The following is a 17,418-nucleotide window of genomic DNA, read 5'->3' on the forward strand; positions in this document are numbered from 1 at the left end:
TGCATTGGTTCTACACCTCTAACAAACAAGTAGTTAGTGTAGACAGTGTCCATACTTGTAGGCTCCTCTGCCTACAAGTTTAGACCCCCATCCACATTATTTGCCCATCACCAACAACCACTCCAGAATGCTAAGATGCTCTGCCCTCCATTCAGTAGGAGGCAGGCTCTCTTCTTAGAACAGAGGTGGGAAACCTGTGTTCTCCATATATTGTAGGACTAAATCTCTTCGTAACCAGATTACTGGCTATGCTGGCTGGAGCTAATGGGAGTTGCGAGTCCAACAACACTGTCACAGAATACAAGCTTAATCAGAGGCTGGACTGATCTGCCTCGTCCTCTACTAGATGCCATCATCACCTGTCTCTGAAGCAAACAGTGACACTTCTCTGTTAAAAAGACAATTGCATATATACTTCTTTACATTGATGTCTCCAGTGTAACATTGTCTTAGTAGTGTTTTCTGCTAAGAAAATGACATTGATCAAGAAAGGAAAGACAATTAAATGAAGTCATATCCCCCATTATTACCTGATTTTGTTTTCTTTTTCTTCTTTTTCTTCTTCTTTGATTTTGATCTTACAATGTCTCTGGGTTTTTTCTCTTTGTTCTTCTCCTTTTCTTTATTAGCTTAAGAGAATTTAAAAATCTCTATTATTTCTTACAGGATAAAATAGTAAGCTTTTACGCAGGTATACTCAGTGCTTTTTTTCTAAAAAAAGGTTTAGGGGTGCTCTCATTTTCCTACACATATTGAAATACTGCCCCTCAATGAGGCCAAACTTAGATTCACAAAATGTTTAGGGGTATGCGAACCCATGCATCCCCCCAGAAAAAAGTACTGGGTGTATTTATGCATGATTAGGGTGTTTCTAGATCAGTAGTCATGTAAATTTTCATTTTAGTCATCTGTGTGTGTTCCAGTACCAATCTCTACTCATTTGCTATAAATGTGTGTTTCCTCCTCCTCAAATTGCTGGCTCATTATATTGTGCCCCTAAAGGTTATACTTAATTTGCACAACTCCATGTTGTAAATTAAGTGATTAATAGAAAAATAACAAGCTGAATTTTAATGATTAAATGTAACTCAAGTGATTCGGGCTCATAAATGTAACTAGAGTGTTAAAGGCCAATTCAAAATAGTTACGAGAAAGAATACTTTTGGCAAAACACTCACATAAGCAACCAGATGTCGTCCGTCTTCTATTAGAACATTCCTGACTGGCCTTTTCAGAAGCTACAGAGCCTCTTGTCTGAATGCTTCTTGTTGCTGGACTCTGTTGTGGTTCTGGTGACTTCTCAATACCATGAAAATACTTCATATGATAATGCAGCAGTTTGGCTTTCCGAAAGGATTTGGAACAATCCAAGAATTTGCATCTAAACTTGGGTTCATGTTCTATTGCAGCTTTTGAAACAGTAAAAACATCAGCTCTCTTTGAAGCAGTGGTTACTGTAAGAACACAAGATGTAAACTTAAGAAACACATGCATTTTAACTGTAACACACTAGCCTTGTGTAGAAATGTAAAGCCTTTTGCACAGTGGGTAATCAGGACTGCACTGCCCAAAGCCCTTCAAACTAACTTTTAAAGAAGCCTAGCCTGAAAAATATAATTAGTAAAAACTTAACCTGTAACAGATGCCCCTGAAATCTCCTGCAATTCAGGTGTAGAGGAAGGCTCTGCTGTATTTTCTTCCTTTAATCTGGTGTCATCTACTGAAATCTGAGGTACTGAAGTCTGAGATACTTCGGAAGATGGAGGCAACTCTTCATTAATCTTTTGGTCAGACTCAACACATGCTTCTAATGGACCTAAAAGTCAAAAGAGTGGGTAAGTGAAGAATAGAACACACAGATACAAAACACTTAGGTTAACATAAAGTCTTTAACAGCCAAATCCACATTTTAAGTTAAAACCTTAAGAGAACTCAAGCAAGAAATAAACTAAAATGAGGGCCAACACTACACGTGACATTCAATGCACCTTTACAACTAATGTGCAGATTTTTAATTTTTTTTTAAGTTCAAGGGGTGGCTTATAATTAAAGACAGGCACTTATAAAATCGGCTTGTTTACCTTCTACAACTTCTTTTGGGCTAGATTCTGGCTCTTTTACAGATCCAACTTCATCCAGTAGTGGTGCAATCAAGTCAGTATCTAAAGTTTCATGACTGCTACTGGTAGAATGTCTTGATCGTCTCTTTATAGAATCCTTTTCATTGTCCAGAGCATTTTTCAACTTTTCTTGAGCTAAAAATAATTTTAAGACCATTTATTTTTAAACTCTTAGCAATCAAATTTTAACATAATATTTTATCATAATATTTACATGTTTAATTCAAATCCAACCTATTACACCACCAAAGATATTTCACCAGTTATATACATTCATATACACATAAAATTATACACAATGTGTTGACCTTGTGGCAATTATCATTCATCTTTATGACCACATCCATTCTTCTTCATGTAACACAATTCCTCTTCCCTTCTGGCTTCCCCAGAAGCATGGATGTAGGTTCTCAACCTCCAAACCTATTGACTAGCAATAGCTTATTATAATAAATGGGCATTTTAAAAAAAGGTATTATATCCACTGCCAATGGTTAGTGAAAGGCATGTTGTTCTTAGGGTCAAACACAGTCCAGTGAGAAGCAGTCTTTGAATTATTGGATCTTCTTGATGATGCTAGGGGTTGTTACAGATAAGATAGCTGTGCCAGTGGACACAACAGGGTTTCCACTTTGTTTTCTCCTCTCCTCTCCCTCTTTGCCCCACAATCTACTTCAGAGGGTTCCCTAAGCCGTCAGAGCAGAGTTGAGGGGTGGGGGAGAGAGGAAGGGGAAGTCCCATTTGTGTGAGTGGAAGTCTGCTGCACAATTGAGAAGACACCATTAGAGATGTCCCATGTAGTATTTTTTAAAAAGAAATTAAACAAATACTCAGGCAAATAGTGAACTACTCTTACTTTATATTTTATCCGTAAATCTGCAACTTTCCCCCTGACCCCTTTTGTCACTGTCACTAGCTCCTTCTGTTAGTAGGTGTTCCTATCAAGTTTCTACACTATTAATCAATAAAGATCATTAAAACGAACATGAGGGAAGTGGCCAGTAGCTCTAAGATACATGCAAAACTCAATATAGAAAGGGAAATGCCCAGTCCTATCCCTTGATTATTGTTAAATTCTTTATTAAAGCATTTATCTCACTGTTCTAGTGTGAATACACACCACTTAGGGCAGGTTATAAGATATAAAATTACGATTTCATAAAAAGAATGTAAAACTATTGTAACAGAAAGTGGGTCAGCTGTTTAAAGATTGTAAGATTGTCTGCTGTGTGGAATAAAACTGACTCAATGGACCAAATATGAACATAGTCTGAATATTAGACTGCAATTCTTGGAGAATCAAATTCACTCACAGAACTTAAAGGCTAGTGCACTAGTCAGCTGAGAATATCCAGTCAGGAGAGCTGAATGCTGATGTACAATGATCAGCTTCTCCAGCTGACCCAAGTGCCATAAATCTGACCTTTCATGGCGTCTAAATAGTCATGGCGGTTCTCACAAAAAAATTTAAGGCTAGTGCTTCAGAATTTTATTTTATATATTTACACACAGTTTTTTGATCTAGCATTTCTAAGGTAGATATCCAATAGATAATACAATTCAATACAAGATGATGGCGTGACATATAATCAGTTTTGAGAAAATGTGATATTCAAGGCGCCCCCTCAGCTGTGTGTTGCTCTTGACGCCACAGGCCTTAGAGGCCAATAGCAAACCCAAGCAAACTGCACCCCTTCGGGAAGATGTAACTGTCACTCAGGAGTGGAACTCTTCCTCATGCAGAGCAGACAGAAGGCTGGCTTCTGGCTCATAATTTGATGATGGGGCAGCTGAGATACTGGGGGGGAGCATGATATTAAAAGCCTCTCACCAGCTCTCTGGTGTCCCTGATGTTGCTGTGTTAGAGGTCTGCCCTCAAGTATTAATCCTGACCTGTGGCATTTCCATAAGCTGTATGCTACTGAAACAAAAGAGTTTCAGGGCCTGAAATGCATGCCCAAACACTGGGAGAGGAAAAACAAACACAACAAAAATGTTAAAGATGACACAATGCCTATCATGCCAAATTATGCAGGAAACATGAGACTGAACCTCATCAAAACAGGTACATCTCAAGTGTTCTCTGGATTTTTGTTTTTTAAAAACTTATGTTTACTTTCTAAACTATTATTTATATAAACGGATGAAATGTATGCAAAAAAGCTAAAGTTACTCAAGCTAAGCATCCTCATACAATTCAGTTATTACAAAAAATCAGAAAATGAGTCAAAATAAGGTCCAAGTATTCAGATAACCATGTACTTAAAAAGATCAGAGCATGTTAAAAAACAAACGAAGATTTGCAATGTAAGGTTAAGCATTTTTGAGAGACCAGCAGAGCATAAAAATAGTCCCATCTCTGCTTATTTAGCCATTACACACATCCCTCTATTTTATATCTCGCCTTGGTTCATTCGTGAGCAAAGAGAACTGCAAGGAAAAGCAATGACTGTATAGTTTTTGCATTTGTAAAGTGTTTTGAAAAGGGATTAGCAGGACCGAAATCAGCTGATTTTCAGGGTTGCCACGTTCCATATAAAGCGTTATTTTTCAGAATCTCTTGAAAGGGGCTCTGCAGGTTCGTGGGGGGAAAGTGACCCAAAATCATTGTGATAGCTGGTGGGTCAAACTTGACCCATGAGGGATGGCCAAGATAACAATGTGGGCCATTGGCCAGATCCTGTTCCCCTTGTTCTAGGGAACTGACACAGAAAAGGCATTACTTCGGCTTTCGTGGCAAGAGAGGATAGATTTGCACATCTGAAGTATTTTTGTCCTTTCGTTCCCCAATAAAACCAGAAAAGGACTCTACCACTGTTAGTAGAAATACATGAAAAAGCCTCCATGTGCCTAAATTCAAAATGTAATGGGAGATAGTCAACTAAGCTTTACTTAAGAGTGGACCCACTGAAATTAGTGAACATGGCTAAGTTAGGTCCATTTATTTCAGTGTGTCTATTCTGGGTAAAACTTAGCAGAATGCCACCCAGTTTTGCTAAAATTTGCACGCTCTTCCTCTTTAAGAATATTTACTATTCCAGTTGGGGAAAAAAGCAAAAAAAGCTTATTTAAGTAAATGAATAAAATACTCACACATGTTCTTCTGGAGTCGGGGACGTTTTGAAGGGATCTCTCCTCCTTTAGGTATTTTCCGCCTTCTCAGTTCTAAAGTTATTGGCTGCAATGTTTGAGAGCCTTGCTCTAAATATGTAAATAGAGCAAAGAAAAGGTTTCTAAACATACCAAGAGAAGAGGTAACCAGATTTTTTCTTTCTTTTTTAAAGAGAAATGACATTTTTCTACTGTTTTATAAAACTTTTATGGAGCTTAGGATTTGAATTCTCTAGTTTCATCTTCCTTTTTTTTTGGGGGGGGGGAGTATTCTATAACATGTAGTGGTACCAACTGAGATAATAGCCATATATCATTAACATCACAAGTTCCTTAGGAACTGGATAACAGATTTTGCACCCTAATCACTGTTTTAACTCTTGGCTTTACAAAACTTACACTAATTTGTGTGTGTTGATGGTCAGTTCAAATTAAAGTAGCAAAATAACTAGTTAAATCTGTTGTATCACCTAAATTGGGATATCTACCCAAGGAGAAGGAAGAGATGGGGGATCTTGTGACCCTCCAGATAATGCTGAACTACAGCTCCTGTCACCCCTGGCAACTGGCCATGCTTGTGCGCTGCTGAGAATTGACGTTCAACATCTGGAGGGCCACAGATTCTCCACCCATCGTATATGAATGAGACACAGCCTTGACTGTTACCACTGACCTGCAGGAGGCACCACAGGTGGTCGACCACGTCGTCTTTTAGTTTCTTTGAGGTTTTCTGGTGGGCTATTCACATTATCATTTTCAGGTTTCTTTTCAATCTGGGTGTCTATTGAGAATTCTCTGTCATTTTCAGATATGTTCTCTTTGTCTTCTTTGCCATCCTTTGGAAGAGCCTTTTCAGACACCTTGCTCTTTTCTGAAGGAACTATTAGTTTCCCTTCTTTATCAGGTTTAGACCTTCGTTCAGTCTTTAACGTCTTTTCATCCTTGTCTTTCTTACTATTCTCAGTTGCTTTCCTCGGTTCTTTAAACTTTTCCCATCTTTCAGGAGATGAAGGGATTTCATTACCTCTCTCCTTGGGTCTTGAATTACTCACAATAGACTAAAAGCAAGTTTAAAAATTGTGATTGCTTTCCATTGCAAATTAAACTTACTTACAGAACTGGGAAGGGGGAGGCACTGAAATAAGCCAATTAATAAGACACACAATATAGTTAAAAGAATCCTGTGACTGTACAGCTTTAATACTATTGTCTGGTTCCTTTTTCCTAATATGATTGCATGCACATATAAAAAAAGTTAAAAGCTATATAGCAGTACATAAGGAAACAAGTACCATATGTGCTCATGGGAGATTACATGGCGGACAACTGGTTAGAGTGTCTGGAATTTCTACATTTATTAAGATTTATAATCTGTGTTTTAATCAAATTAGCAGGGTGGCATACAATTAAATTTTAACACACAATAAAACAAATACATTAAAATAAACTTAGATTTATAAAAGCAGAAATAAGTAATACATAAGGCAGAATAAAGCCAATAATCAAAAGATTAAAAGCTTGGGAAAATGAAATAGTCTTTGCCTCATGCTGAAAAGATACCCAAGTAGGTACCAGTTGAGACCTCGTTGCAGAGTGTGTTCTAAAATGTCAGAGGAGAACTGAAAATGTCCTTTGCCTGGTAAACATACACCAGATCTTGGTTCAGAATGGAAACCCAGAGAAGGACCTCCAGCAAAGATTATTATGATTTATTATGTTTACTTGTCACTTGCCACACAAAAAAATACTCTCAAAGCAACTTACCGTTTTTACCCACCCACCCACCCCAGCTGGCTCTGTGAGGGTTGGGAAGACCCCTGGAACACTGCATGGAAGGAGGAGAGGGCAGATCACTCCTTCAGGCAAGGAGATCCACTTAGTGAGTGATCTACTTAGTGCTATGTTGATATGTAAGGCATGCCCACAAACAAGACCTAAGTATAACAGCATTCACCTCATTTGTGGATTTCCAGCAACTGGTATTCAGAAGAATATTGCCTCCAACAGTAGATATAGAACATATGACTCACAGCCACTGTTAGCCTCCATTAATTTGTCTAGTCCTCTCACAATAACTGCCTCGTTCCCTTACAAGGACATTGTATCAGGGGGGAAATATGGCAGTTCTCATAGGTCATGAAGGCAGTCACCTTTTTATCCTTACAATTCCCCAGGCAGGAACCGCATGTCTTAAGATACAGTTGCTTCCTGGGAACATTTAAAAAGACTATGCGGAAGGACACTGTAGGGAAAAGCTGCCCTTGGACAATCTTGTAAATACAGTGCAAACATATCCACAGATTCATGAAACAATCATGCAGTTTAATCTGAGATCCATGTTCTGATCTGTGCATGGGTCCTCAGTGGGCAAAATGTGTAGATTTTATCCAAGATGTTGTGTGAACCAGAATCCACTTCATCCCTACATCTTAGACTGTATGTCCTCTAATAAAACACCTGAACTAACAACCCTGTAATTTATGTTCTGCCCCCAAATCAGTTTAACCAAATCAAAATATAAAAGTAAGTTTCATACCTGATCTTTGGAAAAAGCTTTGACGTGTATATTCTTGACTGTCTGAATTACACCATCATAAAATTTTACAGTGTAAGTACCTGAAATTTAAAAGAAACCCCACTTATAAACTGAAGCAGCAACTCTACAGTGTGCTAATTACTCAAAGCATAAAGACAAAAGTGATTCACACGTAAGAGTAGTTTTCCCCAACCTGGTGTCCTTCAGATGTTTTGAATTACAACTCAACCAACCTCAGACATCATGGGCAATAGGCAAGAATGGGGTAAAAGCAATCGTCAGAAGTTCCAGATCACAAGTTTCCATCACTGTGAAAAACTGCAATAAATTCTATTTTTATCAAGGAAAATGTTGAGATTTAAAATCTGCTTAATAGCTTTTATTTCCATCAAGTGGAAATAAATACGAAAAGCTATTGCATTGCAGTGAAACTTAGCGTTTTCTATAAACAGAAAGGCTCCTTCATTTTATGGACACCTTTGATGCAGTGGTGAGATCTTGTTGGTAAAAGGTAGGGGCAATTTTAACCAAAAACCTCTTTTTATTGAGAGTTCACCAAATCTCCAGAGCAGGTTTTGAGAGCATAAGGAGCTGCAGGGGGGAATCTGAGAAGTTGCCTCGACACCCTTCTTCCACCAGAAGAAATGTCTGGATCCAAGCAATGGAACTTACACATGCCCATACTGCTAGAAATTGTCTCACATTACTTTTTCACTCTCACATAATTAGTGTTCATACCAATTCAAATATTCATAACATTCATAAGCAGTGGTCATAAAAATTGGGAATAGCATGGAACATATACAGCAGCTACTCATTTTCAAGACGACTTCTGAAAGCAGTCATAAAGGATGTTTCTCTACAGTGTACTCTGAAATTAACAATTATGCCTTACCATCCTTGTTAACAGAAGTAACTTTGGCTGGATAAAAACGACAATCAGACCAGCAAGCCAACACTTGATCATTTATATGAAATCCCTAAAAAATGGAAACATAGAAACCAGTGTTCAGGATACACTGCTGCATCATAGCAATAATAAAATAATCTATGCAGTAAACAAAACATTCCTGCAGCAGATTTTCCTACCAATTATTTTACAAATGATTTTAATAATTGTACTCAGCCTATGGGGCACAATAGCTTTGATATTCTAAACATATTGTCAAGGCAGGGTGATCATCATAAGCAGCAAGATTATTGAATACTTGGATTCAGAAGAGTGTGTTATTTGTATAAAAAATGGAAAATTGCCGTGAAAAACGACAATAATAAGGAAAAAATCCTATACCCACATACCTGGGAGTAAACTTCACTGAACTCAAAGTGAATTACTTCTGAGTAAACAACAGAGTAGAACCTCTGCAGGCCTAATTAAAGCCAACAGGCCACTTTGGCTAAACCACACCCACATGCCAATCACCTACATCATACACAATGCCATATATGGGAAGGTAAAAAGGTGACCAGACAGGGCCAAAGGGGTCTTCTGAAATGTTGCCAATCACCTGATTGGCAGGAGTTCAAAGGTGCTTTGAAGCATGGCTTATCAGCTGATTGTTGGAACTCCAAGTGGTTCATCTCCTGATGTTACTGCGGCATCCACCTATCAAATTGGACCCCACGGAGTTGGGGTAAGAAGGATCTGGCCCACCAGACTGCACTGTAAAGCAAACTTCACAGCAGGTGTGGGGAACTAATCAGGCAAATGGGCTGCATCTCTAACTCCTTTATCCCCTGTGGGTCAACCGTAACAGGTGGGTGGGACAGTAGAGAAGATATGTCCATTTGCACATGCGAATAGATTTCAAAAGGGATCACAACAAGAAGCTTCTGAGATGCACTCTGAAAGTTCTCAGTGGAGGTCTCACTGTTGAGGTGACACCTGAAAGCCCTGCTTACAAACAAACAGGCAATGACTTATACCTACTTATACCCACAGGCTTTTCTGCCCCACACCTGATGTCACATTTGAAGTCAGGTGTGGGCGCGGTTTGGAGGGGACGAAGCCTTGAGGGCTACATTGGCATCTGTGTTGGGCCCAAATAGGTCCATGGACTGCCCACCCATGCCTTACAGTGACAAACAACATGTTTATAAACAGCAATGTTGCCCAAGGTTACCATATTTCATTTATCATTTTTTCTATCCCACCCCAGCTAAGAAGAAATAGTATGCAAGTTTTTTTTTATTATACCAATAATATTTATAAAAAACAATTAAATCTGCATTCACAAGTTTGTAAAGAATTGGGTTGACGTCAAGCTTTAACTTAGGTTGCTTTTACTTACAGAAGATCCTTCGTCATCATGTAATCCTTCTTTTCTTAACTGTATTTTTTCTAAAGGACGCAAATAGGGACTGTCCCAACAAAACCATTCATCATAGCGGTGATTCCAGCGTTTGAAATGGATTAGCACTTTTCCTTCCTCATAATCAATTTCTTCAATGTGAGCTGGATACCTATGCAAAGAAAGTTAATTTAAAATATTCTTGCCAAAAAAGTTGAAATAATTATCTTGAAAAAGGAGTAACTATACTACAAAGCCACACATTTTGGTAAATGTATGAATATGATATACAAATAGCTTCAATTTCACCTTTTTGTGATCAATTTAATCTTGCTGGTTTTTTATTATTAAGCGAAACTACTTTCTTTTTCTAGGAAATATGACAAACACCTGAAATCAACATTAACAAAGAGCCGACAGTTTATGTGTTTATGGTTGTGTCTTGTGAATTCTTAAGTCATGGTTTCCATCCATGCTTTTGCTGTGCAGACCTTGCACTTTTCGCCATAACTAATGTTCTAGCCAAACAACCTTGCTGGTGCTATCAGCAGTATATGATAGAAAGTTAAAAATCTTATGCCATCGGAGAACAACAAAAAGACCCCTAGGAATAGCTGCTTGGTATCCTCAGGAGGATGACAATAGGCAATGCTAATTTGTCAGCACCACGACCTGACACTGCTGTTATCGGTGGCTGACATCAAATTGTTCCCAAGTGCTGGCAGACAGACTGCATACCCACCAAATCTGCCTTGGCAAGTTACAGGACCTTGTGGAAATATGGGGAGGGGGCTGAAGGAGGAAGAAGAAGAATGGGAAATCTACTTTTGTAATGTTTGATGTCACTCAGTAGTGTTAAGAATTAGTCTATTTTAAAAATTAAACACAGATCCATACAAGATGTACATCCCTACAATAGCTTAATCTACACTTTTGTTAAGGGTAACTTCAAAAGTAACAAACAACAGCTTATCCCATATGACAAAGTAACCGGGGAATTTTCAATTGTGCAATAATCATGTGGGTACAGAAGCTGAGAAGGACTCCTCAGACCTATATGCTTGTTCCTAGAGAATAATCAGTTCCTCCTGATTGATCCTCAACCATTATGGAGCAAGATGCTTTTTAGCAAATCATATTAATCAATCCATCTTCAAGCAGAGAACATTTTCATCATCTCCTACTGATATCAGATGAGATGAGCAAAACCACCTTAATCAGTCTCTGACTTTTGTCTTCTGGGTTTCTGGGGGTTTTCCGGTTGTTATTCTGCCTCTCACAGCTACAATAAACCTACCATTAAAATTATGGACTGGTCTTTTCTTTGTCAGAGGGTAACCAAGCAAATTTTGCAGGGGATCAAATACTTTTTCCCTTCATTGTATCTTTACTTTGATATACTGGCAGATTAGTTTCCTCTCAGAATTAGGAATTGAAAAAACAAGTTCTGAACATTACAAATCCTTGACTACACATCAATATCAGATACAGCAGCTTTCTCCAACCTGGTGTCCTCCAAATGCTTTGGATAACTGTTAACAATCTCAGCCAACCTGACCAATGGTTGGAGATGATGGAAGTTGTACACCAACAATATCTGGTAGGCATCAGCTTGGGGCAACATACTACCAGAGCATAGCCAAAAAACAAAACAAAACCCTATTCATCAATGGTTAGCAATCCTATGGGCATTTATGGCATTTCTTATCCTTCTACCACTCCTTGCTCACTGTTAATTACCTGTCTTTGAAGTGCTATCTTAGGAGGCTCTCTAAACTGGACCCAATAGCAAGAATACCCTTACAACCATAGAATTCTATACAATATCACATCGGCTATAACCACTAATCATTTTCAACTTCTTAAGGACTACAGTTCTTGTATACTTAAATATAGTAATTTAAAACTAATTCTAATAATACAACTTCTCATCTAACACTTCTGAACTAATTTTGTTTCATGCTCCAAACGTGTATTTTGCTATAGTAATACCTACATTCTTGTTCAAAAGGCTATAGGCTACATTAGACTCAAATGTCTAACACCAGGAATAATCAACATGACACGCCCCAATTGTCATTGGACTACAATTCCCATGAGCCCTAGTCAATCAGCACTTATGGAAGTTGGGAGTCCAACAGAAATTGAGGACACTACATTGGTAATTGGGGGGGGACAGACACCAGTGCAGAATGATACACACAGGTCCCACTTTCCCAAGAAATCGTTCTTTAGTCAAGTGTTTACTAAGTTTACAATTCTCAGAAAAGTTAATGTTGTTCTTTTCAAACCTAGAATCATAGTTTAGCATATAAACTCAAGTTCAATAAAGGGCAGACCAGGTTGCTTTATAACTTGACAACTGCAACCCACCTTCTGCCTCCAATTATCATGAAGTCTAATACAATTCTTGCTGTGTTGCTACTGCATCAAGAAAGCTTAGCTCCTGAAAACAACTAGGGTTATGTCAAATATACTGATTATACACCCCCCCATTTATACTTGCAAGGAGAATGACATAACACCAGCATCTGCCTAACAAGCTACAATTTTCTCTCGTAACTCAGTATTGCTGTTTTTTACTTGCACATTATGTGCAATGAAGTGTTTATTCAAAAGGTTTCTGTTTATAAGGCCTACTGTCAAGGAAACTATAATTAACTAGCTGTTCAGTATTATGTTTCCAGTTGTTCAGATATTTTAAATAACAAATGAAAAGGTAAGCAGCACATAGGCAGCAAGAACAGATAAAATCAAAACACACTTTCATACATTCATATAGACAGAAAAAGCTTATCTAAAAGTAGGTTTGTATGGTTATGCAACAGTGACCCACTAGCTTATACAGGAGACTCATATGCACATCAGAGCTCCCTAATGTATTAGGAGCCATTGGTCTGAGCAGATTATTTTATTATTTACAGCTAGTATAGAATTCAATGGCCAGGTTGCTTGGGGCAAGAGACTCTAGGCTGTTAACACTAATCCTGGCCAAACTGCACTAGCTACCAATTAGATTCCAGGTCCAATTCAAATGCTGGTTTTGACCTATAAAGCTTTATGCAGCTAAGGACCTCAATGCATCAAGGACAACCTCTCCTCATATGAACCAACCTCGACCCTGCAACCATCATCTGAAGCCCTTCTTTTTCTGTGCCCCTCCTCAGGAGGTGACTCCTTGTGTTTAGAATGCCCTCCTTGGGGGTGGCTCACCTGGCATCATCATTGTATAGATGCAGACACCAAATAAAAATATTTCTTTTTCACCAGGGCTTTGGCTCTTAATTATCTGTGGTCCCCTTTAGTAGATGGGGAATTTTTAATCCTGCCTTTAAAAAGAGGATTGTTTTTCTTGGTTTTTCTTTTATGCCTGGTTTAATGTATGTGTTTGTTTGTTTATACAATGTAAGTCACTTTTTGGTCCCTGGCTAAAAAAAGTGACCAATAAATTTAACAAACAAATTTAAGACATTTGTATACCACTTAATTATTCAAATTTCTAAGTGGTGTACATTATCTTCAGTGACCAAACTGAAGAAATGGAAATATTATCAAGCGACACTAGTTCATTCATTGAAACATTTCAAAAATAAACTCAATTTTTTTTATAAACTTCCAATGCTACCAACCCTCATCTTCAGCAGACTGCAAACTGTCCAGAATGCATCGTTTTAGATACGTCATTTGCTATAGCCTTGATCTAGCCAAAACAAGTTCTCATAAAAGCATGTTTCCATAATACATTAATCCAAGAGAGAAAGAATGATTAAAAATGAAATATGTAGCTGTCTTTTCTATACAAATGTCTAGTATCAGTGTTCTGCAATGTCAAGGTTCAGCTCAGTCTCTTAAAAAAGATTTGATTCTCAGTTTTCCTATACATGGTGGTCCTCAAGAAGCAACGTCAAAAAGCGAACTTTCTAGTATTCTCTATTCATATAACACAAAACAAAGTTCTACTTATCAATTCAGAACAATATAAATAATAAATTACTAATATTATTTGTTTTTGATGTGTGACATTTTAATGTATTTTTAATTTTTGTTGGAAGCTGCCCAGAGTGGCTGGGGTACAAATAATAATTAATAATAATAATAATAATAATCATTATTATATCACATTCTACTTTCAAATTCCATAAAGTTAGAATGAAAAAGTAATCCACTAGTTTACCCCCTTTTAAAGCATTCCTCATTATCAAAGTTTTTATTTCAGCCACTTGACAGGTGTCCTTCATTTCAAGGTACAGGGTATTGAAGAGTACGGACACTATACCTCAGGGGAATGGGATATACCCTAACCATATTGTTCTTTTTTATAATTTATTGATTAGAGTATGCTCCCTTCTATAGTAAATACACCGTTCATGGCTGTTTGCAACATATAAAACATAATGCTTCCATAAAAATAACGTAAAATAACAAAAAAAATTCAAAATATATCCATATATGTGTCATAAAATAAAAGGTCACAATGAAATGGTCTTCAATAGCTTGCAAACAAAAAACAGCAAGGGAGAGAGCCAACCACATTTCAAAAGGCAAAGCATTCCATGATACCAGTTATCTTCTCTTGTCCCACTCAGTTGTGCTTCCACTCTACGAAAGACACAGAGAAGAACCATTCCTTCTGATCTTAGAGAGGGACTAGGATGACATGGGAGAAGGCAATCCCCAAATGATCGACTTGTTGACTCAAATGTCTTTTTCAGAGACTCTTCCTAGATCCCTTACACTTGGCACCTCAAAAACAATTAAACTTAAAAACAATTAAAATGGTGTAAAGGAGAAGGTCTCACTGTGGCTTAGGAAACAGCCTCATGCCAGATTGGACTATTTGTCCATGTAGTCTAGTACTGTCTACTCTAAACAGTCATGGAGATTCCAGATCCTGAATCAGGGATTATTTTTCAAGAAAGTGCAGATGGGTGTTGTTTGTGCAGGAAACTCAGGCTGAACCCTGTACCAACTTCACAACAGATTTAACACAAAGGCTGCAATCCTATACCCACTTACCTGGGAGTAAGCACCATTAGGCTCAATGAGACTTACTTCTGAGTAGACATGTATAGGATTGCACTGTATTACAGATCAGCAGACATTAGGTGAGGGGAGCAAAATCAATAAACACTATATGAACATTTGCAATCAGAACAAAGTTAATGTCAGGGAGTCAAACCGAACCCTTTTTTTAAAAAACTGAAAACCCAGCATAATCAGAACCTACATAAATCATTGGTGATGTTAGCTGTCTGCAAACTTTTATTATGCCCAAATTCAACTGTGATCCACTTTATAATTTCTGCTGTCATTTTTATTTATTTATAATTTTGATTAAAGAATACCATACTAATGTTATGTGCTGTATAAATATCTCATTTCCTAAATAGCCAAACGTATCTGAACTGAAATGTTTGATGTTATATTCAAGTGAATGCAAAGCTGTACTATTTTTTTCATGAAATACTTATCAATATTCACATTACAATTTGGTAACATATGCTTCCTCAAATTTTAAGGTGGACAATGAAGGCACTGAAAATGGTTAACATGCTCAGTTTTAGCATACTCAGTGCTATATCTGCTAAGATGTATGCATGCACACTTTGAGGGGAACCATCCATTTTGACTAGTTATTTTTATCCAGTCATTATTTTTACAAATTAATTTTATGAAACAATGCAGTTTTAGAAATGGGTCTTTTTTAATGTGGAAAAACATAGCAATGGAATTTTTTCCATTACCGAAAATATCCTGTCCCACATCACTGTTTGAAACAAGAATGAGAACACAATCAGAAAAAAAGGGCAGGTTATTAGTTTGGAATAAGGGTTTGACTAAAAACTGAAAAGATAGTGCTTACTGACTCCAAAAACAAAGAATTATAATAAACTACTAATGCATTCACAGAACTAATATTGAGAAGAATGCAATGCTAAAATCATGGTTTACTGCTATAAGAACAAGGTGTAAAAGTATTGAGGAAAGCCTTAGGCTTGAGTGCTTCCCCACAGTCAATGCAGTCAGGACTTTTGCCAGCATTTGTAATAAACCAGATTGTGGAAAGTAAATGTCCTTTTCCTGGTCAATGAAGAAGAAATGAAGGAAGTATGGGAGCACGAGCCTCTGCTCTGACTCACTCCAGCTAGTGCATATAGTACTGCTAAACAATAGTTTAGCACTGTGTACAAATGCAGCCAATATGGTTTGCAGGCAGAGATTAAACTATTTTTCTGGTTTAGATATCACAGAAACTGTGAATTAACCAGGCAGTTTCCCCCCAAGCTGAGTGTGCAAAGGGAAGATAGGAAAACCAAAGTTCAGTGCACAATACCATTACACCCAAACTAGGCCTTTAAGTTTTTGAAACTTTCTATTTTTACAATGTGGCATAAAGATTGTCAGATAAATACCTGCATCTGTACAATATATTTAAACATTTTGTATTACTGACATTAGGATAATTATCACATTGATAATAATCACCTTATCATATATGTGAACCACCATTTACGTTTTCTCACATAAAGTAGAACAAGACTAGGTGGTTTGGATACTCTGAACCAGTTACTGAAATGCTACTGGTTTGATTGCAGTTGAATCAGAACCAGACCTGAACAGGAACTTTTGTTGGTTTGACTCCCTGTTTGTAGCACAAGGTGACAGCATCACAAAAATGTATCCAAGCTTTATCATGAAATAAGAAATACCAGTTTTTTAATCTGTCTCGGGCTTCCAACTGGGCTCCCACTTCAAAGCTGATACCTCTTCTGTTTGGTGGATGTTTTCTCATTTTGTTATAAGCCGCTGCTTTTATTCCCCTGAAAAATGCAATTAAATATCAAATCACCAGAACCTGTGTCAATTGCTAATCTGTCTAATCAGTTAAAATAATTCATATTCCAATGTTTCAATTATGTAAGTTTTCTTTGCATTATTTATACTGTATGTTGAAAAGAGTGCCCTTTAAATATATAGTCTCTTCATTACAAAGACTGGCTTTGTATACCCCAGATCTTACTAAAACTCATCTCTGGATGTCAAAGTTGAGCACTTGGGTATACTGTGGAAACAGTATCATTGTTGAGGGGCTCTCTCCGGTGTTCAGGTACCAAAATATCTGTAATGCTTCTCAAATTAAATTCTTTGTGGTCAATATTTTATTGATAATTCAGCAGTTTTGTACATCACTGTTTGTTCTTTCCAGTGCTACCTGTCTACACTTTGCTCCATGTGCGATGGTCGCCACCTTTAGAGTTTACTGTTTTGTTGCCACGTAACATGTTGTTGCATGTAACTGCTTACCACCTGGATTGTCATCTCTAAATGTTTCTCTAATAGTACGCTGTTGTTGTTTTTT

The 17,418-nt window shown here is 37.4% G+C and overlaps 1 protein-coding gene and 1 long non-coding RNA gene across 4 annotated transcripts in view; one reads left to right on the plus strand and one right to left on the minus strand.

Annotated features, from left to right (window-relative positions):
- PHF20 (PHD finger protein 20) overlaps positions 1–17,418 on the minus strand; it is a 43,168-nt gene that overhangs the window by 12,906 nt on the left and 12,844 nt on the right. For all 3 annotated transcript variants that reach the window (XM_083443979.1, XM_083443980.1, XM_083443978.1), the window contains 10 exons: positions 16,769–16,879; positions 10,059–10,230; positions 8,663–8,747; positions 7,768–7,847; positions 5,905–6,289; positions 5,214–5,321; positions 2,082–2,255; positions 1,634–1,816; positions 1,179–1,454; positions 531–629 (listed from right to left, as the gene is read on the minus strand). In XM_083443979.1, the coding sequence (XP_083300105.1) occupies positions 531–629; positions 1,179–1,454; positions 1,634–1,816; positions 2,082–2,255; positions 5,214–5,321; positions 5,905–6,289; positions 7,768–7,847; positions 8,663–8,747; positions 10,059–10,230; positions 16,769–16,851 (1,645 nt within the window). In that variant the 5' untranslated portion in view covers positions 16,852–16,879. The remainder of the gene's footprint in view (positions 1–530; positions 630–1,178; positions 1,455–1,633; positions 1,817–2,081; positions 2,256–5,213; positions 5,322–5,904; positions 6,290–7,767; positions 7,848–8,662; positions 8,748–10,058; positions 10,231–16,768; positions 16,880–17,418) is intronic.
- LOC310679244 lies at positions 545–6,919 on the plus strand. Its single transcript, XR_014512178.1, has 2 exons — positions 545–4,320; positions 4,433–6,919. It is a non-coding gene; the product is annotated as an uncharacterized lncRNA (long non-coding RNA).

The sequence above is a fragment of the Podarcis tiliguerta genome (genome assembly GCF_965153285.1).
Source record: "Podarcis tiliguerta genome assembly, chromosome: 6".
In the NCBI taxonomy this organism is placed as follows: domain Eukaryota; kingdom Metazoa; phylum Chordata; class Lepidosauria; order Squamata; family Lacertidae; genus Podarcis; species Podarcis tiliguerta.